Source organism: Amphibalanus amphitrite, unplaced genomic scaffold (genome assembly GCF_019059575.1).
Source record: "Amphibalanus amphitrite isolate SeventyFive unplaced genomic scaffold, NRLGWU_Aamphi_draft 001331F_arrow, whole genome shotgun sequence".
In the NCBI taxonomy this organism is placed as follows: Eukaryota; Metazoa; Arthropoda; class Thecostraca; order Balanomorpha; family Balanidae; genus Amphibalanus; species Amphibalanus amphitrite.
In genome coordinates, this window is record NW_024882824.1 from 90845 (window position 1) to 116991 (window position 26147).

Here is a 26147-nt window from a genome sequence, read left to right on the forward strand (position 1 = left end):
CAATGGCCTCAGCGAGACAGGGAGAGGGAGGGACGGCCACGCTCTGACCTGGTGGACACACTATGCGCTATCATCACCCTACGGTGTGCTCTACTCGCCTGAAAGACGCAGAGGTCGTCACAGTGGTCGCCAGGAGCTGGAAACTGGGGATCGATAGATATCTATCCGACAGCACTGTGTTCTCAAGTCTCTAAGTACAGCGAAATGGTCGACACTCTACCGAACAGATGGCGGCTCAAACAGTGTCCGTTCGACCGAACTGACTGATTATCACCCGCGCGGGCTTGGCCTGGCTGCACAAGGGGCACACTCACATTGGTCAGTGGACATGGGATTCAATCATGCCGGGCGTGATCAATATAATTCCCTAATGCCTTTGTATTGTAGGTATGTACCATCAAGCCTGACCGAGGAAGGGCCTGCTATAGTTTGAAAATCACCGAACCAATTGACCTGGGGAATGGACGAGGATTTCAATTGTTTCGGTGACTCAAATTTAGCAGGCCCTTCCTCGGTCAGGCTTGATGGATCCACCGTCACTTTGCGCGGTACTTTTAAGAGAGACTGTACAGTGTACAGTTAACTATAACTGATGATGTTCCATCTCTTACAGGCAATTAGTTGGTGGTATGGTAGGCTGTGCCGCATCACATGTGTTAAATGACAACTTGTTACTGTGACCCCACGCAAAGATGACACGCCTATTTGCGTGATTAACGGCACCACCAAGCCTTACTGTCTAAAGCTCTTTTGTGAAGGGTGGAACATCATTCTGTACGGTCACGATGCGTGCGTGACATATTGAACACGTGTGGAATATATTCACTTTACAGCTGGGCTGTGGGTCAATGGGTTTTCCCGATAACTCAGATTTCGACTCCGACTCCGGGCATAACTGTCAACTCCGACTGACTCTCGCTTCAACTCCGACTCCCCAGCCCTGGCAGATCTGCGGAGTCGGTGTATTATTGGCGACCCGACTCCGTTTCCGATTTCGACTCCGACTCGGCAGCCCTACTTTACAGTGTGCTGTATTCATTGTCTTGTCGAATGCACAAAAGTGTTGGCCTGAAAGCATGATGGCATCTGCATTCTGCACTTCTTGCAGAACGTTCAGCATTGCTCCTTTCTACTGCAAATCTGTCAAGAAGCGGGGACTCGCAGCTCGAAGTCAGTCTATTCTACCCCGGCAAATTTCAAAACTTGCGAGGTCGATAATGCTGGCCCGCACCCTGCTTCTGGATTCGCATACCCTACTGAGGGGAATGTCTGAATACCCCCGTCAAATTCCGCCCCTGAACCAAGTAGCGACACATGCGAGCATGCACAGTAAATGCGGCGTTCGAAAGGAACTGTACGTCTTATAGAAATGGCTGCTGCTTATATTACCGAACCACTATCCAAGCTCTTAATACCCAACCCAGTGGAAAAAGGCGACAGTGAAGCCAATTTTCAAAGGGAGGGGTTCTCCGTCTGAAGTTGTATCGTATTTGTCAATTACCCTACTTATACCGTGCCTACCAAAGATCTAAAAAAACAAAACAACAACTGATGTTTGCTCTGATATGCGACCACATATAGCACCTCGGACCTCAGTCATTTTTGGGCCAGGTCGAAAGTCAGATCACAAGAGTCGTCGTTATAAAAGGTCAAATTCAGTCGATTTCGTCACTTTTTTAAAAATCGGACTCTTAACTGAATTGGACATACAAAACTGTGAAAACGATTTTTATAGTTTTTAAGAAGCCCTTTCGCTGGCGTGTCCTCAATTTTGACCTTTAACCCGCGCGGGGCTGGGGGGTAAATTTTACCCCCCTCGCGAATTTTTGCAATATCTCAAAAACGGCGACACGCAGCGCCGCCAAACTTTTAGTACCTTTTCTTATATCAATTTGACACGTTCTCTGAAAATTTGAGCGAAATCCGTCGGAAATTTGTTGAGAAATTGACGTTTTAGCGACGTCATGTTCGCCATTTTCGCCTCAAAAACGGCAAAATTTCAAACGCCGCTAACATCTTCATTTTTAAAGGAATCAAGACGTAACAAAAATATTATACGCAATTCTACTTTGTCTATCAAATGGCCATCTCGGTGTTTTGAAAATTTTGGATTTTGGCCCAATTTTTTTTTCTAAAAAAACTGACTTTTTGGGAAAAATAATTATAAAATCCAAAATTTTGGGTGTATTGAAAAACCCGGATTATATGTCAGAGAAGTGGTCTATGTGCACCTACATACCAAGTTTGAGAAGAATCGGTTCAAAAATGTGGGAGTTATTCAAAATTTCATGACGTCACGACACACAAATTTTTTTGAAATTATGATTTTTTTGGGAAGTTCTAGACCTTGTACGGAAACCAAAATAGCACCATTCGACTCGCCGTGAAAAACTGCATCAGATAGACACCTTTTTAGGCCTTAACAACCAACTTCAAAATTTGACCTCCCTTGACTTGACCTTGACCTGACCTCGACCTGAAATTCATCCAGAGGTGGTCCATATCTTTTATTGAGTGTGCCTATTGAATTCTATGCGTAAAATGACCCATAAAACATGTGCCGCACATGCCCTTTCCTATATTTTGTTTTTGGTACCTGACCTGACCTGACCTTGACTTTGACCTCTGATATTGCATGCAACGAATATTGTCTTGGTAGCCTAAGAACACGTTTTGGGCAATCAGTCTCAGTCCATGACTCCATTCTTCGGCAACTACGGTGCAAGGCCGATACTGTAGGAACGTGCAATTTGTACCCTTGACCTGACCTTGACCTTGACCTCAAACTTTAAATGACGTACATGTGTTTAGTTGTTCGTGATGAGATCTTTCGATTGGCGTTTGAATTTTCCAAATCGGACCATTAGTTCGGGAGATAACGGGGAGGGGGGGGGTAAAATTTACCCCCCCCCCAGCCCCGCGCGTTCGGCTGGAGACCCCAGCCCCGCGCGGGTTAATAGCCGTTTTCACGATGGCAATCTGTTACGCATTTGGTACGTGCATAATCATATGAAGGTAATTATTGAAAAAGAGAGTTGGTGCACGCTTGGCCAAATTTGGTGGATTTGTCAAATAGCCCGTCGTGAAAACGGCTACTTTCAATGTTTAAGACTCCGATCGGAAAGCGGAGTGGCTTAAAGCGTAATTTTTGCAGACTTTAACTTTTTTCTGTAATAGCTTTCAACACAGTCTTGTCCCGGTATCGTGCTCTTTTCGTCGGATTGCGTCGATTTTTTTTTATTGGATTTTGCAATCTCAGTTAAAAAAGTGGCTCATTCAATGCACCACTGAATCACTGACTACTGAATCTCAAGCTCAAGTCTGTAGTTGAGTTAAGCATCGGGATGCCTGATGGCGCCCTCTGGCCTAGGATTACGTAACACCCAATGCATCAGGGCCCTAGGTTTCACGGCCGCTGCCAGCAGCAGCATACGTGTCAAATTGGGTTTCCATGGAGACATCAACAAACTCGCATCTCCAACACTACCACAAAGTATGACGTCAGCTCGTGAAATGCACTGGCAGCGCGCTGGCAGCGTCGGTGAGACAGGACCCTGGTCTGCGATTGCATCAGTGTCCTCTGGCGACGGGGAATGCGTACTAGAGGTTCGCTTACCAGCCTACGTCGAGGTCGGGCGACGCTGTCGTAGTCAGATCTGCTAGGATCCGGACACTCTAAATAGTTCAATATCCTGGAATTATTTTTTGTTTGCTGTTTGCAGGTCAGCCCACTACAGTTGTTATACATATCGAAAAACCGATAAACTTTTAGGCGAAAAAAAACTATTTTAGGTCCATTTTTGATTTTTTTTTGCGATATTAGGTAAAACAGAAGCTTCTTATCCTAGGAAAAATAAAATGGGAAATCATTGGAAGGTGGCACACTACCTTTAAAAAATGAAGATGTTAGCGGCGTTTGAAATTTTTCCGTTTTTGAGGCGAAAATGGCGAACATGACGTCACTAAAACGTCAATTTCTCAAAAAGTTTCAGACGAATTTCGCTCAAATTTTCAGAGAACGTGTCAAATTGATGTATGATAAGGTACTAAAAGTTTGACGTCGTTGGCGTAACGCGTTTAGAAGCTATTGACGAAAAACGGGAGGGGGGCAGATTCTGCCCCCCCCCCCCCCAGCGGGGCGCGGGTTAAAGCATGTGCATGATGCTCATGTAGCACAAGGTTTTCTTTTTCTAAGGAGGTGAACATAGGTAGCCCATGTTACCGCGGACCGTTAGTGTGAGTGTTGTGAGAAACCAAGAACCGTAAGTTGGAGACAGAGAAACACTAAACAGCATGTTTGGTGCCCATCGTGTCCAAATTCCCAGTCGGGGATGCAGCGCCGTAAAAGTGTCCACTTCTCACAGCACGAGAGAGAAGTGCACTGTGAAGTGCACTCAGAACTGCACTGTGCGAGGTGCAAAAATGGCGGCCGGCATTCAACTCCTCGGGGAATTCTGGGTGCAATGGGACCCGTAATAGTCGGTAGGCATATCAATCGTCAGTTAGACTGAACTGTGCGATTTTACATGTAATGAAACAGTATAAACCGGTGTATTGTGTTCGACTTTATGACAAATCACATTGGAGGCACCACTGTGGTGAGTTTGAAAACTCATTGACCAGTCACCGGCCCTCCCTCTGTATGGGGTCTTACAGCACAGAGCTGGCATCCACGGGCATCCGCGGGTTTGTGCTGGATATGAATTGATCAACCACAATTGCAGACCACCTACCCAATACGTACATACTTGAGTGCAAATCTGCTACCTCTGGTGCACACTCCGTTAGAAATGAAAGCTTACATATTTGTTTCCCATCCAACTGCACCGACTCTTTTTAAATTAAGAGATGCTTCTCAAATGGCTGCTTCAACATAATAGTGCGGTGATGTACCATCGGAATGATCATTTACCTGGGCATGGGAGGCGTAAGTACGACAAATTGACACCGACTTGCATTGATGTTGGAAATGCAAGCACTTCATGCAGTGGAGGTCGTGTCTGGGGGAAAAGAGTCGATATCGATATCGACATCGATTCTGTCTATCATTACCCCTAAAAGCCAATTTTTATCATCTAATTATCAAGAAAACCAATGCTTCGTTGCACCCGATGAAATGTTATAGAAGAACTGGTCATCTATGCTTCGATTCATTATGCCTACAATGGTTTGGCATGCCACTTACAGCGGCGCAACAACGACACGATACGTTCACACTTAGTTACTTTATGTAATAATCTTTCATGATCAGAGCTGAATACATGAGCTATTCATTTTCGCGTGTTGCAAATCCATAGGTCACATCTGAATTGAATCTTCTAGAAGCTGGTATAAATCTTGGTGTGTAGTTAATTGCCAGTGCCGTCGGCAGTCTGTCGACTGGCCGCCATCGAGAGGCGGCGCGGCCGGCCGGTCTCAGAGCTGCAGAGGTGGTCCCGGGCCGGGCGCGGCTGGCGCAGCTCGGCACGAGTCGGCGGCCCGAGCTCAGCGGACGAGAAGCTCGGTATAGAGCTGGTCAGCTGGCTGCTGCAGATCAGCATGGGTGAGCAGCTCAACCGACTCCAAATAACCACGGCCGACCCTGCGCGGTATTATATACATTTGACCGACCGTACATACCAGCATCAACAGTTGATACCCAAAGATCGACCCTCGTCGTGCTGTCCCCCAGGCCCCCGCTTTCCCCTAGTGAGACTTGGCTGAGTGTTGACCCCCGGCTGGCTGATCATAATTGACCAGGGCAGTAAATTCCAGGTACTATTCGTGATTAGCATTCAGTTTGACCATAGCTATAGACGCTATGTATTCAAATGGGATCACTGACCGCAATATTCACAATGATAAGCTTTTGACATTTTCCCCATGATGGCTTCTTCTATTTAACTGGCTACATTGGAATTGTTTAGTCACATAACAAGCCATTCCAAGGATGCCACTCACATTTCTTGACTCTAATAAGGGCAGATTCACCGTGATGGAAAATGGGGACAGAACGTTGCTCTTAGTGTAGTGGTTGTCCTGTACGACTGTTTTTGTGTCATCGCGTATGATTGTGTACTCAAGTTGTGCCTCTGCGCATTGTTGACGTGTGGTGGTTTATGAGTAGAGCAGACCATTTTCAGCGGGTCTGGCAGTTCTGACGTCAGCTGGCTTAGTGTCTTCACTTACGTCTCGCTCCATTAGTGATTGCCCGCCAGTACTCACCTTCACCCGTACCCTGCATGGTGGGTCGCAGCCAACTTCGCCGTTGGGGAAGGGGGTATCCGGCCACACCCTCGATTATCTAAAAAAAAAACTACGAAAGCTAGAAAGATGCGGGAAGAACAATCGATAGCTTTCCAAAGGTTCTTTCAAACGTAAACAGGCGAATGACGCTCAAACGTTTGCTCAGGCGAATGATTAGGTCAATAGAGGTCATGTTGCTAAATTTTTCCGCATTTTTCCGATTTTGGCAGTTTTTCGCTAAACGGCGCAGGACTGGTAAACCAAAAGAGCTAAGACGCGCGGCGTTGCGGAGGGGGCATCGCCTTCGCTAATTCTTCCAAAGCTACGCGTGCAGTGATCAAGATATATGATACCAAAAGCTCTGTAATTTTGTGTAATGCTTTTCAATTGTCAGTGCAGTAAGACAACTAAGACCAGTCTTCATAAGAAAACAACTATTCGAAAACAATAAGCGGCTTTCACCTGTCTGGATGAGTCGCTTTGGGTGCCACTGCACCCCTGTTATATCAGATATGTGGTCGGAGCCAAGTTGCAGTGTTTGGCCAGAAGTCAGAACGCTTATCTCAGTGGCACACCGATTGGGTACGGATCGACTGGCGGTAAGGCAAAAGACTATTTACTTTACAACATTTATAAAAAAAAACACTATGCATTTGTTTAGTTTATGTACTTTTGCTTTGGTTGTGTCGGTTGTTTCAATGAAACTGTTTGAAACGGTCAAATGAGACCATTTCAGGCTATTGGATGAGAGAATGATAGAAGGACATTGGAAAATGGCATTGTTTTGAGCTACACTGATCAGACTTCGGATGGTGACACGAAGCGGCCGAAACCATCCCGTTGTAAAGTACCGTAGCCCGGTGAGACGGACCACCCAGCTCCAGGGAATGATCACTGGCTCTGGAGGGACGTGCTCGCATTGAAACTAACTTCCACGGCTGCCTGGGTGGGGCCCCGAGAAGGAAGTATTTAGTTTGGAATGTCCTCCACTGCTGATCTGGCCTGCTGTTTGATGGAGTCGGGCGGCCGGAGCGGCCGTTACCCAGGTCACCGTCCGACGGCGACTCGATGCGCCGTCGGAGCTGGAGCGGGGCTCGCAAGTCTGCACCGATCGCCCATCCGTCTCTGGGCCGAGTTATTACCGGTCCCGACCGGCGCCGCAGCGATGGATGTGCGCGCGTTAGTGAGGAAATAAGCACCAAAGGAGCGGCCAGCTCAGCTCACGCCCGAAAACAGTTAATTCAACATACGAGCTGCTAAATGGCAAACATGCTAGCATCTACGTAGTTTACGAATATAGTCGCTAAACGGGCATCTACTAGAGATACGTCATTTCTTATCTTTACGCTCTATAACCTTGGTATGATTTATGAAAGTCATCATTGTTTTAGTCTTTAAATAATTGCACTGTCGTGTAGTGAAAATGGATATCAAGAAATAAGACGTTCATCTGAGCTTTATTTTCACGTAAAGCGCTTACAGAGGGAACAGCATCATCCGTATAAAAGAATGTTATTTGCACAATTATATGCATTATGCAGTTGTTATACGTAATATTTTACACGCAGCCTTTATAAAAAAAGAAAAATCAAGTATGGAAATTATATATGCTCCCTCGGGAGCATATATTATTCCCTCGGGAGCAAATGAAAACATAATTTCAACATAGCTCTTAACAACACAAAACATCAGGTATGTATCCGAAGATGTGCCATCAGGACGCAGCCTGCAAAATGCACCGCGGGAGAGGCCACTTCTGTCGGTGTTTGCTCGGAGATGGTCTGGTAAAAACGCCCTGGACCGCAGTGCCGTCCGTGCGTGGGAAGGCGCTGCCGTGGGTCGCACCGCACGCCCTGGGAACTGACGCCCGGCTCAAGGCTCGCGTGAAAGTGCACGGCAGGCTGCTAAACCAATCACCGGAGAAACATAAAGAAATGCGTGATAAATTAGTGATGCACGTCGGTATCCAATACAGCACGCTGTTTGGAGAGCGGAGGCTGACCTCGAGCTGCACGTTTGGACGCTTGATGAATGTCTTAGACACTTAACGTTTGAGATATATTGCAAGCGGTATACTGTAATAATTTTATAGCTAAATTGATGCTTTCTCAGAAACAACTGTTTCGTGCGACTGTAGATATTGCACCGTGCGGAGAAAAAAAGGTTCCCTGTAGCGGGTAGCCTTTGACACGAATAATTTTTGTTGCGTTCTTCCGTTGTTATCGGACTTGACGGAGACGACAAATTACCGCGAATGTCGATAAATTGCAGGTAAATTTAGAACGATTTTAGGAATGTAGATCTCAGCTACCTCTTTAGTTACTAACACCCGAATTTGCTTCGCCGTGGAGCCACATCTTCAAGCTGCACCAAAACAAGTCGCCGACCTGGGCACAGGAGAGTTTCACCACCACCCACCACATCATGGGAGTCTGTGACCGCGAGCTGTGCCGGTGAATGTAGAGGATGTCAACCGTGGGAGCGCGCCGGGGTTGCAGACGGTCCACCGGACCCCACTGCACCCGGTCGACCTTCCACTGGGCCGGGTCTGCAGCCCCTCCCCGGCCCAGGGGTGACCGTATTGCCCTGGTGCGTCCTCCCGGTCAGGACGGTCAGTTGGTCAGCGGGCTCCCCGGCGCGCGCATCGGCCGGAGATGGCTCCTCTAAGAGCACGTGAGTAGAAGTGCATCATCATAAGAAAGGTTCTCGTTCCTTAGTAAGCTTCTCGCCGTCTCAATGGCCACTGACCCCGCGTGGAGAGCGACTCACCCAAAGCGGCGCACTCGGGCTGCTAGGAGACCACTGAGTTTGTCGGTGTGGACACGGGAGTGGATCGGCTCCCGTCCCTCTGATCAGAGACCAGGTGTTCCGAAGCCGCTGAGGTGGTCTGGCTAGACCGAGCCGCTCCCGTAAGCGGGACCACCGTGCCAGGTAGCACTCTGGCGGGTCCGCTCAGGATCGGGCGCGATTAGTTCTCTGAAAGGATTGAATGGGCTCACGGCCTGCATGATGGATCCGGCTCGATGAACTTGTGCCGAGTATTGTGCAAGGCTAATGATAGACCAGCTCCGTTTTAACGTCCGACGGAGTGGCACGGGCTCAGCATCGCCGCAGAGCTCTTTTGGGAAACACGAGACAAGATAACAGCATCAGATAACCTTTGTGGTCTGAAATTATAAGTTGTAGTTAAATTTCAGCGTAAATCGCCATTGCAGTTGATTAAATCCGACTTAATCAATCTGATAATATAAAGAGCCAATTGCAAACCGCTGCACGCGAGGAATCTTGTTGGTAGGCTACATGCTCGTTGGCAGATGACATGCTAATCTACGGATTATTCTTGGCCCATTTTTCTACTTCTTGGTAAATATCATAAGTGGGGCATTCCAGGACGATTCAACAGCTCATGGGTGCAAATTAACACCCGACCCCCTCAGATTTTCTTCAAAATTGCTGTATAGGGTTATTCTGTGCCCAGAAGCCGAATCTGAGATTTTTAGACCTGTAGGAGCAACGGTTTTTGAGTTATAACATTGGGAAATTTTGGGAAGTTAAAAAACATCATTGTATTTTAGTAGCTATATCTAATCGAAAACTTTTTTAAACTATAAAAATTATACATATTTGAACTCGCCACATCACAAGCTTTCAGATGGTATGCGAAATTTTTCAAAATTTTGAATTTTGAATTTTCAAAAAATTGTTCAAAAATTTCTTTCAAATTTTTCAAAGTGTGGCCAGTTAAATAAAATTTATTTTTTGGCTTTTATTAATGCTTAGGGTATTGGGAAACTATATTGTGAAAATTGGAGATAGATATTTTTTATAAATATTTTATTTTATTTTTTTACTTTCTCCATGTAAATATACCATTTTGCTTTGATATGGTGCCGACGGTGCTATCTCGGGAACGGATGATCGTAGCGCGCCGGACGAGGCGGCAATGGAAAGATCTCAACAAGATGGATCTAGACATTGTCCGAATGTCGTTCTTAAAGGTCACGGGTCAGGTCAAGGTCAGGTCACGAAAGGTCATGATGAATAAAAAGGGATAATGTGCATGCGACACATGTTTTATGGGTTATTTTCCAATTCAAAGTCAATGGTGATGGGCACAGGGCATTTGACGATTCGGGACAAAAACAGGTCAGTTCAGGTCAGGTCACGGTCAGGTCAACCAATCCCTTGTTCAACGAAGGAAATACAACACACATTTTGGTGACCAGCTCGTTGAAATGTATTGGGCACACATATCACCAACAATACAGAGCACAGACAGCCACCATACAGACACACGGCAGGGGTGCTAGCAAGTCTACGCGGGCTCACTTTCGTCTTTTCGGTGCCCTACTGCGGTGCACTTTCACCAGCCGGCCTGGTCCTCCTGACAACTTTGAGACTCGCAGTGTCTCGTGGTTGACCGGAATAAAGCAGTGCAGACTCTGCGTGCCTTTCACTGCCACCGCTTTGCTGAAACGCTCCTTGAGGTGTTCTGCAGCTTTTTCGACTTCGACCCTCGACACGAATACAAAGTTCACTGTAGTCTCGAATTTGTCACTTAAAAATTCAAACATTTCGGTCGCGTTTGTGATTTGCTCCCTTGTGGGCCTTCGTAGACTCTCGAGAGCGGTCGCTCTCTTCACGGTGCCTCCCACGCCGTCACATGCGCCTTTCCCGTGCGAGGTGTCAAAAAATTGCCAGTCGCAGTCTAGCCCAAAGTCACTTTTGTGAGCGCAGATATTTGAAAAGTTGAAGCGGTTTTTGTACTGTGCTGCTGAGCCGTCTGAAAAGTATCTGATTTTAGTCAAAGACGGAATTGTTTCCTTCAGTCGTGGAATCAGAGCCTTTTGGAATGTTGGGTGGAATTAAATGAGGTACGGCATCAACATAATGTCATCAAACATCCCAGACTCTTAACCCGCGCCCCGTAGCGGGGAGGCCGAAACGGCCCCCCCCTGTCCTTTTCGGTCGATATCTCCTAAACGGCTGGAGATATCGCCACCAAACTTTCAGGACCCCTCCGGGCATTAATTTTACACATTGTGACCAAAAATTTTTCCAGAGGCTATGATAGGTTAGCCACAAATGACGTCAGAGTGACGTCATGTTCTGTCATTTTCGACCGAAAAAAGACTTTCGCGAGAAGACCTGTCAGGACTACAGCTTTGAAGATACAGAAAAATGATCAAGACATAAAAGGTGTAGAATTGACAGGGCTACACGTTAGGCGGCACGGGCGGACATCGATAGCAGCGCCTCTATCGGTCACTAGGGAAAGCTGGGCTGTAGGCGACGATATACCGGCCGAGTTGTCACACGTTGAATAGGTTTATAGCCATCCGTCTTGTGAAAAAGTTGAACTTTTGCCTTTAATAATTCTACAGGCAATTTTAGAAGTGTCTTCACATGGATTACAAAACCGTTTAGATTATTGTATTCACTTCAAGCCTTCCCTATTGTTCTTGATGATGCGGGAACTATTTCTAATTAGTGTTTCTCTAGCTTAGTAAAAGAACATACTGTGCAAACGATGAAAAAAGCATAAATGGAAGATTTTAAATGCAATTTTCTCTAACAATTAATGGTAAATTCTCTACATATCAAGGAAAAGGTGCATGCTATTTGATAATTTAAAGTTCTTGGGGCCAGCTGTTTTCTTCGTTTCTTACGTCGCCCCAATGGCCGCGAATACACTTGTGATAACGCCTATCGAAAACTGCTATCTCGAATTTTTGAAATTTTTTGAGTTTTGACCCCCGAAAATCAAAAAAACTTTTTTTTTGGATATATTCGCCAAAAAATCCAAAAAGTTTTTTGAGTTTCGAAAAAACCGGAATATATGTGATAGTGCCTACCGTCTTCTATCTACATACCAAATTTCAGATCGATACCTCGTTTTTTAGCCAAGTTATAGCGAAAAAACTGTTCAAAAATGATGACGTCAAATTTTCAAACTCAATTTTTGGCAATTCTAGAACTCGTAGAGCAAAACGAAGACCACCATTAGACTCCCCGTGACGAGCTGCATCGAATCGATACCCATTTTATGCAAAATATCAACTTTGAAATTTGACCTAATTTGACCTGACCTTGACCTGACCTCCACCAAAACGTGACCTAGGCTGGCCCCAAAGGCTGCCTAACCCACATAATCGCATTTGTCATGTAAAATGGACCATAAAACATGTATCACACGACACATTCATATTGTGACCCCCGGTGACCTGACCTCACTGTGACCTGACCTGGTATCAGTGACCTCAGGTAGCAAAGTATGTGTTTGACGAACAATGTACCATCGATGGTTTTCAATAAATTACCAATTTACTCGCTTTCACAGCACATTTCTTGAATTGCCTGTGAACGGTGAAAATCTGACCTTTGACCTGACCTGTGACGTCATCGGTTTGACCTAGGTCAATGAAATTTGGTCACAAGGTAGTTCCCGGGTGGGGCTATCGAACACCGTTTGAATTTTGAAAATCGGCCGGTAACTTTCCGAGATCTTAGGGGGGGGGGGGGGCGAAACGGCCCTCCCCCCCCTACGGGTGGTAGGGTCCGCCGGTAGCCCTACGGGGCGCGGGTTAAAGGTAGTGTGCCACCTTTGAAAGATTTCCCATTTTATTTTTCCTAGGATAAGAAGCTTCTGTTTTTACCTAATATCGCAAAAAAAAAATCAAAAATGGGCCTGGAATAGTGCCTTTTTCGCCTAAAAGTTTTTCGGTTTTTAGATATGTATAACAACTGTAGTGGGCTCACCTGCAAACAGGCGTCGGGCAACAATCGCGAATGCGGCGCACTTGTGACAATAAGCAAAGGTCATTATAGTGTTACGACCATACGACGTACGGGAATGAGTTATCAGCTGTCTAATCGTAGACAACACAATGTCGAGCCTTAAACTGTAAGCCCGTATTGGTATTGTTTCTTTTATTTGGCTGTCGAACATTATTTATGGTTTGAAATATGATTTTATGTAAAATATTTGATATGAAAAAGCCGTCTTATAAGTTATGACCCCATTTCACCACACGCAAGTGGCAGAAATGACAATGATCAGCTGACGCACTTTTCTTGGCCGAAGTCAGAGCGCGCGGCCCGACGCACCACGCGTATTTGGAAATTCCGACCTCGACGAGCATCAGAAGCCACCTAACAGGCGTGTTCGAAACCGCAGGAGATGATGATGAACGGGTTTATCGAAACTTGATTGGATGAGCATATCGGTAATAGCGATTTCAGTCTGTGCATTTATTGTTCATAGTGGTGTGAAATGTGGTTGGGGTACGACCGACAACCCGTCGGGGCGAATTTCGCACTGGGGTACTCAAAATTTGATGAATTTAAGACGTTTCCATGAGTTTTGAAGGTATGGATAAGTTCTAAAAATCCGGTTCTCCTTATCTGGGCCATTAACTCCATACGGTCCAAGAAAGCTGGCACACTACCTTTAATAACGAAAACAGTATGGACACTTTTTCTTACTAGGTCGAAGTGGCATCTCTCCGAGAAGGTGAAGGACTTCGCTCGTTTCTTGCCTCGCGACTTCACTTTCGAGTGATGAGCTCCTTTGAGTGGCAGGATCATTGTCGCTTGGAAGACTTGGTGACCTTTGCTGGCTGCTCGAAGGGATCGGCGATGACCGTTCTCTTGGCGGTAGACATTTTGGATCTTTAAGCAGTCGTTTCCGGCAAGAAAACGCATAAAAATGCACCAGTTCCTACCCTGTCGTCATTCACTTCACTCACTAGTCTTGCGGATACTCTCTGAACTCCTTTCAGCACTCGATTCGGATGATGACAATCAAACGGATCCTGGCAGTAATTTCTTGCTGCACGTGGTGACATTTCCAAGCACGAACGGTTCACACGCACTGTCGCATGCGGTGACTTTCGGAAGACTGGAGTCCCCATCCCGCAACTGGCCCGCGCAGCTGTGACCAGCGACCAACGTCACCCTATGCGTTTATGGCACCCGATGATTTTATTGTGCTGTTTTGACTGCATGGACCGGCGCGTCGTCTGTCACCGCGCCAAGGCTCATTCGAGCGAGCCGAGCTCGCAGAGACTGGTCTGTCACAGGCGCAGATGATATAGCGATAGGTTTCGGGATGGGCCAAATGGAAATTTGGAAACGGAGACAAATGTAAAAATTATTCATTTCATTTCACTCATTACTCTAGTATAGCCATATATCATACAATTTTATTAGGTAGGTATTTTAATGCCGACATAGAAACAGCAACTTTACACATTGACCTCGGCATTGGCCTAATCTGACCTGATTTGGTTCCGAATGGTCAAATGCCCATCACCATTGACTTGGAATCGGAAAATAACCCATAAAACATGTGTCGCATGTCCCTAATCCCTGTTTATTCATCATGACCTTTCGTGACCTGATTTTGACCTTGACCTCACCTTGTGATTGCATATTTACTGGCACCGCCTTTATAAATATGTTGGACGCATGCTGTGCGATTTTCACATCGCTTCATCATTATGAATGTGCCTCAGGAGCAGCCGGGGAATGAGAACCTGGAATTTTGGTCTTTGACCTGACCTTGACCTGACCCGTGACCTTTAAGAACAACATTCGGACAATGTCTAGATCCATCTCGTTGAGATCTTTCCATTGCCGCCTCGTCCGGCGCGCTACGATCATCCGTTCCCGAGATAGCACCGTCGGCACCATATCAAAGCAAAATGGTATATTTACATGGAGAAAGTAAAAAAATAAAATAAAATATTTATAAAAAATACCTATCTCCAATTTTCACAATATAGTTTCCCAATACCCTAAGCATTAATAAAAGCTAAAAAAATAATTTTTATTTAACTGGCCACACTTTGAAAAATTTGAAATAAATTTTTGAACTATTTTCGGAAAATTAAAAAATTCAAAATTTTGAAAATTTTTGCAAACCATCAGAAAGCTTGTGATGTGGCGAGTTCAAATATGTATAATTTTTATAGTTTAATAAAAGTTTTCGAAGAGATATAGCTACTAAAATACAATTATGTTTTTTAACTTTCCAAAATTTCCCAATGCTATAACTCAAAAACTGTTGCTTCTACGGGTCTGACAATTTCAGATTCGGCTTCTGGGCACAGAATAACCCTGTACAGCAATTTAGAAGCAAATCTGAGGGGGTCGGGTGTTATGCACCTGTTGAATCGTCCTGGAATGCCCCAAGTGTAACTTAGCTGACCCATAAATATTTTGAATATTGATATCATAAATTATATGATCGTGTATTGTTAGGATCTCTATTATGCCTGAGCATACGCTTCATATCGAATTATTGAAGTATTTACTTGGGCAGTGTTTACATAAACAGATTGTACAGCTCAATCCAAGGCTATAGAACTCCATCAAGTGAACCGATGCATAATTATTAATTGAACTTCCAGACATAGATGACAGCAGACGATTTGACGAGAGAATAGCATGGTTGGAACGAGTAAGCAGCCTTTTTTGTAGGTCGACATGGATTGTTGCATATACTCGTACTGTTACACATACATAATTGTCACAGTCGCACCTCTTACTGGGCCAATCGCGTCAGAAGGCAACAAGATGTTTCTCCAGCCCTCATCATCTCAGACAGGGAACGGGTCACATCATTGCTTTGTCCTCCGGCACATGACATTATTTGAGCACTGGTAAATAGCTTGAGGAATAAAACGGTCGCTCTACACAGAAAATTAGTTTGACAAATGAATTACAATTCATAGCGCGAGGCAAAATAACGATGCAATTTGCCCATAAAATTCGGGAAAATGTTTTAAGCATGTCTAATTAATGCTCAAATTAAACAACAGGATGGGTCGAATAATTACCTTTCACTCACTACATTGTCCTTTTTCATTGCTTCACAGCAGTTCTCCTCCTGCTGCTGGCCACCGCAGGAGGCGGCCAGGGCTCACCGGAGGAGGCTAACACGTCCACGGCACCAGGCGCTGCCGGAGACGGCGGCTCGCTCCCTGAGATCGAGGCCTCTGAAAAGCTCGGGTACCTGCCTGTGCCGTCCGCGGACCATGATGCGGTACCTGCCGGTGTTGAGAGAAAAGAGGAGGGAGCAGAGTCTGCATCAGGCGGTAACCAGCATCGGAGAAAGATAATGAGAAAACGGATGCGTGTCGTTGGCCATGTCTCGGCAGCAGAAAAAGAAGATAACGATGAAGTTCAAACTGTCGAGACCCTGACACCAGATAATACGAAAGCCAACACTAAGGCCAGGCAGAGAGCAGTAACAGCAAGTGCTTCAGACGGTAAAAAGATTAAATCATCTCTCCAAGGCCCTGTCAGGAGGCGAGTGATCAAGAGAACTAAGAACGCGCCAAGCTCGTCTTCCCAGTCCAAACGCCCAGCCGGCGCCTCATCAAGAAGCCGACAGATCATTAGAAGGCGGGGACCTAGTCTCAGTTCCAAAGACAAATCTTCAGCTATCACTTCAACCACGGCACCTAATGGCTCCTCCCCCAACAGTTCCAAAACGCCAATCAAAAGACGTAGGATAGTAGGCGGAAGGAAAGATCACTCGGCAGCTGCTCACCCAACTTCATCCCCTTCACAAAAGCGGCGAGGTAGGCGTCCGCTGGGAAGTGTTTCAGCATTGGTGGCCTCCTCACCGGAAGTGCCCTCTGTGCAGCCGCTGCTCGTACGGCCTCGCGTTGCACGTGCTGATGGATCCACTGGCGCATCGTCAGTTATCCCCCTTAAGCGAAAAGTAATTCGTCGACGAGGGCGTGTCTTGAGCGATGCCGATTCTCGGACTGGTAGTTCCGGTAGCAAGCAGAACAATGGTGCAGCCGCAGCTTCCCCAACAGTTATCCGAAGACGCGTTCGTGTTAGAAACCCGGACAAATCGTCCACACCTGGTATTTCTAGGAAAGTTGTGACCAGCTCGTCAACAGGGGGCCCTCCTTCCCCCAGAACGAACGGTAAAGCGAGAGGAAAGGCTCGCAGACGACCGACAGAAGAGGCAACAACACTAGTGGACTTCAGCTCGGATGGTGCTTCACCTGTCAGGCCCCTGGACGTTAGACCCCGTATAGCTCGCGCTCGCGGTGCAAGCGGTGGTCCCGGAGGAATTAATACTATCGGCTCTTCGTCCGACAAGTCTCCATTCCGGCAGGTCACTCGAAGAAGGGTTATCAAGCGTCGCGGAGGCCAGAAGGCTGTCAAGGTCGTTACGCCAATTACCTCCCGCAAAATCACCTCTGCAACTGTCGCCCCCGATCCAGCAGAGACTTCCACTGAGTTCCAACAGCCTACCACCACGACACCATTCGAGGTATCATCTACTACAGATGCGCCCCTGCCGTCAGCTAGCGCTACGCCATCACCATCGCCAGATACCAAGCCTGCGTCACTGCAGACCGCTGCCACCTCGGAGAGTCCCGCAGTTACCGCAGAGGCTCAGCCAGAAGATAGCATCACTTCTTGGCCAGCTGTTGCAGTAGCCACACTCCAGCCAGCTACCAAGGAAAGGAATCGCAACGGCCGAGGACGAAGACCAGCAAAGATTACTCGTAAAGTAATCCGAAAAAGGCTGCCATCTGTAATTGCAGATAAGGCCGTTACCATTCCGTCCATAACAAAGGTTTCTCCCGATGCGTTTGCTGTGTTCAGAAAGGAGCCAAAAGTTGTGGCCAGTACGCAAAAGCCTTTTGGAGTCGCTGAGCGCACAACAGACGATAATCTTCCTCGCGACGATTTGCAAAGAACGGTTGAGGCGCCTGCAGCGTCCCCCAGGAAGCCAAAGCCAGGTAGCGAGCCAGATACAGTCTCACAGCAGCCAAGTGCTGAAGTTCCAAGTGCAGCAGTACAAGATATCCTCGCTCCAGGCTTCTCTCGCATCCAAGCTATTCAGCCAAGTCCGGAGCAAATTCGAGGGCGACGATATCAAGCCATCAGCCGCCAATCCTCTCCTTCACCCACCACTTCGACGCCCTCTCCTGTCACTCCCAGTCGCGACGCGTTCCGCCCTGAGCTACGCACGAGGAAAACTGCCACGAAATCATACATCCCCCGTCCTCCACCGTCGCAGGTCGACAAATCGAACCGGCAGTCTTCGGGGCAGCACCTGCAGCCAGCGACCAACAGCTTCCAGCAGCCCCTGGAAGGCGGTGCTGGCTCGGACACCGTCGGCGACCTCCAGAGCACCCTCCCGGCAGGAGGAGGGACCGTCGTGGGCGACCGGTCCGTCACCCAGTTCAGGTCAGTGCCCGAACTAATTTTAACACATTTATGCACACAGATATTGCACTACTCGCTGCGTGTTCGCTACATTTTTTAAGCGGCATTGGCTTGGTGATCACATTCCAAGAAGTTAGCATCCAATTAGCATCTCAAGTCCCACCAATAAGCGGAACTACCCGAGGGCGGGGAACGTGCCACACTGACGACGCCTACTATATAATCGTCCGCTATAGGTCGATCTAGTTACGTCACCGTGCCCTTCCCCGGTACGTCCGCCGGTGATCAAATAACACTCGAGGGGGGGGGGGCTGCGTGTCAACCGACGACACCCGCTCGCCACGCTTCTTGGAATCGGCTTGCGACATTGGCTCGGCAGGTTCATCGTAGGACACCACTTCAAACATAGCATCCGCTAGGGTAAGTTTAGGTGTAGTGCAGTCCCAAACGGACCTGCGATAAACCATTTTGTTCTGTATAATTATGTGTATTGACAGTTATTGATGTTTTATCTTAGGTGTATGAAATATTCAAAGATAAATGCCATAGAGATGTGCAATAGTTTGCCAGGTTATTTTAAAATAGGCATGAATTCTCAAGAGGAAATACGAGGAACGATTGTTGGCTCCCTGAGCTAGTAGCATAGCAGCCTGCAAAGTTCCACTGAATTGATTGATGGTTATTCAGCCCTCACTTCACTAGTACAGCAAAGCTCTTGCGGTTGAACACACGGCAGCTACGGGTATTACGTCAGCTAATGCTCTACGCACCCTTTTGGCCAGTTTCTCTGACATGATCTCGTGTTTGCGGTGTTGCAGCTGTGACGGCCGGCCGTACGGCTACTACGCCGACATGGAGACTGGCTGTCAGGTGTTCCACATCTGCACCCCGGTTCTGCAGACCAACGGAGCCCAGCAGATGCTCAAACACAGGTGAGCGGCACCCATAAATACACTGAGGTCGATACTCGGGCACTGGTGAACAGCACTCTAACAATGGTGGGAAACACTTACGTGACTGGAGATCCATGCTCAGAGGCACAGGCGAGAAGCACTCAAATGCATGAGGCTGATGCTCAGACACAGGATGTCCGTTGACAAGGATCAGAGATGATCGATGCACTCAAAAGGTGAGATAAAGAAAAAAAGGTGGGCTCCATCAAACCCAAGTGGGAGGATGGCCTGAACAAACCGAGCCGCCTCCAAACACTCATGTCTAAACCGTTATAACACAGTTGTAGCACAGTTGAGCGACCTTCAAACACGGGAGAACCGTGGATAGGCGTGGAGTTGAGAACATAAGCGGCTTTGGTCCTTGACTAAAATTAGCGGCTGTGTCTTCTTATCGGTTCTTGTACGATTCTTATTCGTATATTAATGAGTTGTCAAGTGTATTTGTCTCTAGCCCTAGTGTTATGCGTTTGAAACTGGCACAACAAATGCTTCACAAAACATTGATGGCATAGTGCATATAATTCTGTCATAGCAGTGGCGGATCCAGGGGGGGGGGGGGCAAAATGGGCATTCCCCCCCAAGCGGCATAATTTTAACATTACGCCTATGGACGATGCATGGAAAGAATCGAAAAATTGTTATGGTTTGCCCCCCCCCCCCCCCACAAAAAAACTCTGAGCTGGATCCGCCTCTGTGTCATAGTGTAACAAATAGAGTTACCAGATTGCCATTAAACCCCGTTTCGATGTTAAACCTAGTAGCTATTCGTTCACGGCAGGCGGTCATACCATCGAGCACCGCCCGAGTCGGCCACGCTCAGTCTAATCGGCTTGTCTTTCCCTACCAACAGCTTTTTCTGCAACAACGGCACGGTGTTCGACCAGCGAACTCTGAGCTGCCGCGTCACGCCGGCCGCCATGCCCTGCGACCAGTCGGAGCAGCACTACGCCTCTGTGGACTTCTTCACGAGCTACAACTACTTCGACCGGCTGAGACAGGACCAGGAGCAGCGTGACCGGCAGACTGGTCAGCAGCAGCAGCGGCTAGACACACTGCAGGACCTGGAGCGTCTGGAGGCGCAGCTGGCTTGAACCGAACCGCTGTGCATTTGACCTGACTTTGTCTATTGGAAGGGGGCATTGGCGCGCTGTTGTATCGTCCGTAGACGACTGCTGACAGATCGGAATGATCGTGGATAGTGAATAAGCGATACTTTGACAGCTTCCTCACGCCATGTAAGTGTTGAGCTTATGCTGTCACTGTCAATTCAAACGACGCATTTAAAGAATAGAAAACTTGCTAAGTGTTTTATCAAGGAAAGCACTTGAGTCTAGCCATCCTGCTTCGCGAGAAGGTTTTTAGATTATCGCTTTGAATACGTTAGCTTGCTGCGTTCAATATGTCAAGTACACGTCCGCATGTATCCTTGGCTCCACGATGTCATTTCCTGAGAAAATATGTGAGATATAGCGCTGATTGCGGTATCAATGTCGCATTCAGCATGGCGAGAATACACAGCAACCATGTTCCGTGACTGTATCGCAGACGTGGAATCCGGGCGACGGCAGTGGTCCGATCGTAGCACATCGATACAAGATGAGCCGGACAATTCCACGTTCACATACATTTTCACCCGGGCCATTGGCTGGTGGTGACAACTGACAAGCGACAGACATTCGAAGTGAAAAAGAATACTAAAGCGTAGGCACAATACACATCAAGCATCTTTTGTGTGGACTGGAACGTTCGTATAGTCTGTCTAGTCCATCTAACCCCACAAACGACGACTGTTCTGTGTGCACCAACCTTCCAATTTTTAAGAGAATCGGCTAAAAATATTGGATTTATTCAAATTCATTTGACGTCAAGATGAAGACGCATCAAATGTTTTTTTTTTTTTTTTGAAGTACTGGTTCTAGTATGGGACAAAAAATGCACCATTCGATTCGTCGTGAAAAGCTGTATCAGATGAATACCTTTTAGGTCTTAACAATCAACTTCAAAATTTGAACTCTCTTGACCTGACCTTGACATGAAATTTATCTAAATGTGGTCATTATCACTGAGTGTGTCCCTTTGAGCTCTGTGAAGAAAATAACATACAAAACATGTGCCGCACATGCCCTTTTCAATAACTCGTTTTTGGTGACCTGACCTTGACCTTGACATTTGAGCAGCATTTTATGCGGCTATCTTGCCTTGATAGCCTAAAAACACATTTTATAATTTTAGTTCGAACCTTCTGATTGGAAGGATTCACATGGACAGAGCCCCCGTTAAGCGAAGCTTGTTGCGTTGACCCTGCCCTCCCCTCCGATCGCACGATTCCGGTCCTATGGCAGAATTAAGAGTCCAAAGTTTAACATGCGCACATAGCCGCGCACGGCCGGTCCCCTTACTGACTTCGCCTGGATGTGGCCACTGGCCTGCCACTAACCGCAACCATACCAGTCAGGAGGCCCATAAACGTCAAGCGCCCGTCGCGCTTCGAACCCGGACTGTTGCAGCCGGGAACGCGTGGTCCCACCACGCGGAGTCCAACGCTCTACCGTCTGAGCTACGGGATGTTTAGGATTATCATTCTTAGTTCATTCTTCGCCCAGTGCACTCCGATGCCGATAATATAGAAACTTGCATTTTGTACCTTGGACCTGCCCTTGACCTGACCTCTGACCTACTAAGGCAAAAATGGCTCCAAATAAAATTACAATTACACCGTCTGCTCTAACAGCTTAAATGTGTCAGCATGATTACATGTTTATCCATCACCTTCTTTGCATACTCCTGACCACAGAGAGCGCCCCATATGACACGGCATAAGCATGTCTTTAACCCGCGACCGCCTGGGGGGGGGTCGGATCCGACCCCCCTCCGTTTTTCTTGAATAACTCATGAGCCGCTTACGCTATCTACTTGAAACTTGGCATACCTTCTTCCCCATCAATTTGACGTCTCCTGTGCAATTTTAAAGAAAAAATTTCCATTTTTTTTTTAGATAAATCGATTTTAGTGATGTAACTAAATGGCGTTTTCAGTCAAAAAAATGGTAAATGTTTAAAAAATCGCCAAAAATCGAGGTTTTAAGCAAATTGCAAATTAAGGACATGAATAGATGCAGCTCAACGAGTTATTTAAAATGGCTATCTCGGATTTTCCATAAAATGTGTTTTTTACCCTTAAAAATTCAAAAAACTATATTTTTTGGAAAACAGCTAATAAAATCCAAAATTTTGGGAATTTCCAAAAAACCGGAATACATGTTATAGAGCTCTATCAGAACATTAGATGTCCCAAATTTCAACTTTCTATCTTGATTTTTGACCCCCAAATTGTAAAAAATAGCTCCAACATGCATATGGCATGGTGACGTCATAAGCATTTTCGTGAATCAGAGGCACTTCTGAACAGTGCATGTGAAAACAAATGGCACCACTAGATTCCTGGGACAAAGTTCGTCTAGAAAAGTGCATTTTTATGTCAAAAATAAAAAGTTGAAAAATTGACTGTTTTTCTTGGCCCTCGTTTAGTTATGTATGGTATAAACGATTTTTTATGCTTTCAATGCACACTTAGCACCAGCACAGTGACTTGGGGTCACATATAACCATTACCATCGGATTCGGCGTCAAAAATAAACCATAAAACATGTGTCGCACGCCCATGTAGCAGAAAGTGAAAACCATGACCTTTCGTGACCTGACCTGACCTTGACCCGTACTTAGTATGACCCCTATACGCACATGGTACCTTCACTAGGCCTTTGAGGTCATTTTTGGTGAGTTTCGAGCAGCAGCTATCGATTCCGCTGTCCGTAAGCCTAATCATGCAAAACCCCTGAATTTGACCTTTGACCTGACCTTGACCCGAAAGTTGACCTCATTCTTAAAATCTTAAGAGTGCTTTGGGAAGGTCTCGTAGAGACCTTTCGAACGCCGCCTCGCGGGGCTCGATACGACCATTGGTTCTCGAGATAACAGGGGGGGGGGGGTCGGATCCGACCCCCCCAGGCTGTCGTGGGTACGGAAATAGCCCAGGCGGTGCCGGGTTAATGTGGAATTATAAATCTTTCGGAAAAACGAGCACGTGCGCCGTTGCGAGAAGCAGTGACTGCAAACCTAAGCAAGAACGGAGTTAAAGCGCCTGAATCACTTTCGTCGCCTTCCCCGTTTTTCTACGGCCATCGATTTGGAAGTTAAACGGGGGGATGCGGCAGAATTCCCTCCCCCCTCCCCAGCAGGGCGCGGGTGATTTTAAGCCACATACATTCGTTCAAAGACATCATCATCGACAATATATAGGCACTATATAAGCAGCTAGTACAGCTCATGCTGAAAATGACTGAGAATGAGTCATGGACCTAATTTGTCCAAATCGTACCAAATGTGACCCAGATAACCGCATTGAAAACGGCTCAATTGAGTGACGACCATCGTCGGCTCGGCAGCTCTATGGTCGACAGACTCCCAGACAGCAGAGACAGCGACATCGTGAGGCAGCGAGTTTATGCCATAGGCAGTCTACATGGCGTACTTCATAGATGGCACTACTTGTAACATTAGGTTTCTGTAACCGCATGTGGATGGTATGTGAAGCTTTCCTGTTTTGCCCCCGGAAAATATGGGAATGATATTTTCATCAGCCGTCAGTGGTAGGGTAATGGATGTGCTGGATTTCTTTTATGTGTAATGAAAAAGGTAAAACATGTAGACTTCATTCAATTCAAGGCTGACACTATGTAGGACCAGAGATGACCGTTTTTTTTTATCCAAAAATACCTAACCCTATAGGCCGTATTGGTGTGTTGCCAGACGTTAACGTAACGGGGTTGAGGGTCCGTGGCATTGGACCCCCAGCCGTTCGGCCCCTGATCGAGCCAAAGCTTCGCGAAAAAAGAGCGTGCTGCCCGTAGCCGAAAGGAGGCCGATGATACCCAATTGGAAATTCCTGCAGATCATTGTTTCACCATCCGGTCAGGGCAATGACCCAAAAGTCGGAAATTTGGGACATTTCATATCAGTTTTCATCCAAGATGATGTATGTATGCTTTTGAGGTAGGTGGGGTCAGGTCAGGCCAGGTCAACACTCAACAGCAGGCGTAGGTGTCATAGGTGTCAACCACCGCTGACAGCTTTTTAACCCACTCATGACTGGGGTACCTTCCATAACGTGAGTGACTGAGGGGGGAGGGTCTTCAGAGCCCCCCCCCCTATCTCTGAAACTACTGGGCCGAGCGTCACAATTCAAACGGCGTCTGATAGCCCTGGAACACTGTCGAATGAAACCTGATTTCATTAACCTCGAGGTCACCAATGACGTCACAGGTCAGGTTAAAGTAAAAACTATCAGCATTTTGGTTTGTTCACAACTTAGGCTCAGGCCGCCGGCTAACAAGTCCGATCAGGCTCATTTTTGGTTTACGCTCTTCTTGATATATGACTTAGATACTCTGAGGGTACCAAACTTGCACTTCGAACTTTTCAGGCCAAGGCCACGTCATCCTAGGTCAAAAATGGTCAAAATTTGAAAATGATTTTTTTTTTTCAAGACAACAGTGTCTATCAGATGCCTAGTTTGAGCTCAGGAACACGATGTAGCCATTTAAATTACTGCACGAAGTCAAAAACGTAATGAAAAAATGAATTTAACCCTCGCCGGACCTATTGGTTTTCTACATACGCGCCGGCCGAGGGGGGGGGGGGCGGGTACGACCCCCCCCCTCGCCGTTTCGCCCCTGGTGGAGCTAGCGCGCCGCGGAAAAAACGAGCGTGTGCGCCGTTACGAGACGCAGAGATTGGTACCCGATTTTAAGGTCCTAGGTCAACCGGTGACCTCTGAGGTCAGGTCAAGTGCCCCAGGGTACGGTTCAGTTTTTGGTGAATAACTTCGCAAAAAACGGCCGCAGAGCCGCGATTTTGGCAGCATCGTGTTCGCCTCGCTCAGGCGCGTCGAATGATATACTTTTTGTTCGGGTCAGGTCAACTTAGGGTGTTGACCTCAGGTCAAGGTCAGGTCAGCACCCCCAGGTCACGAAGTTGGTCGAAAGAGGTCATGTCGCATATCATTCGATTCGGCAGGTCTTCCTGAGTCCATTGGTGGCTTTCTCGACTCGCTAGCTCAATTTGATCGGGAGTTATTGACGAAAAACTAATATGACCTTGATGACGTCATAAATGACGTCACGGAAGGTCAACATTGCAAAAGTGACGCATCTAACCTTGCAAGGAGTGCATCAAATCACGATTCTGTGTGCTTGAGATAGTTGGAGATCGTTCCCGGCGCCAGAATAGCAGTTTGAATTTTTCCCCATTGACTTATAATGGTGAGGTCACGAAAAATGACCTGACCTCATATGACCTTTAGGAAAAATCCGAGATATACAAGTTGTGAGACTCATAATGGATACTAGATCCTGCAAGTTTCATTTCCCTGTGACATCTCCTCTGGCAGTGAGGGCGTTGCGAAGTTGCGACATCTGAAGACCGTGCAGAGGTTCACTTATGACGTCATAGGTCAGTGACCTGACCTGACCCAAAAATGCGGTTGGTGTCAAAAGATGCGGCTTGGATCAAAGGTCAGGTATGCCAAGTTTCAGCTCTCTATCGCCAGCGTGTTCGGAGCTATCGCGAAAAAACCCTATGGGGGGGGGGGCAGCACCCGCCCCCCCCCCCCCTCGGCCGGCGAGGGTTAAATAAAAAATATTTTTGTTTCAAATTTTGAATGCAATGCGTATAACTCAGCCATTTTTGAAGATATTAGGCTACAACT

General features: G+C 46.8%; 1 protein-coding gene across 1 annotated transcript in view; it reads left to right on the top strand.

Moving 5' to 3' along the window:
* The window catches only part of LOC122372217, a 33965-nt gene extending 13054 nt beyond the window's left edge, over positions 1-20911 (top strand). The window contains exons 2-4 of the mRNA XM_043349136.1: positions 18281-18450; positions 19248-19361; positions 20233-20911. Coding sequence (XP_043205071.1) covers positions 18281-18450; positions 19248-19361; positions 20233-20473 — 525 coding nt within the window. The 3' untranslated portion in view covers positions 20474-20911. The remainder of the gene's footprint in view (positions 1-18280; positions 18451-19247; positions 19362-20232) is intronic.
* The last annotated feature ends 5236 nt before the right edge of the window (positions 20912-26147 follow it).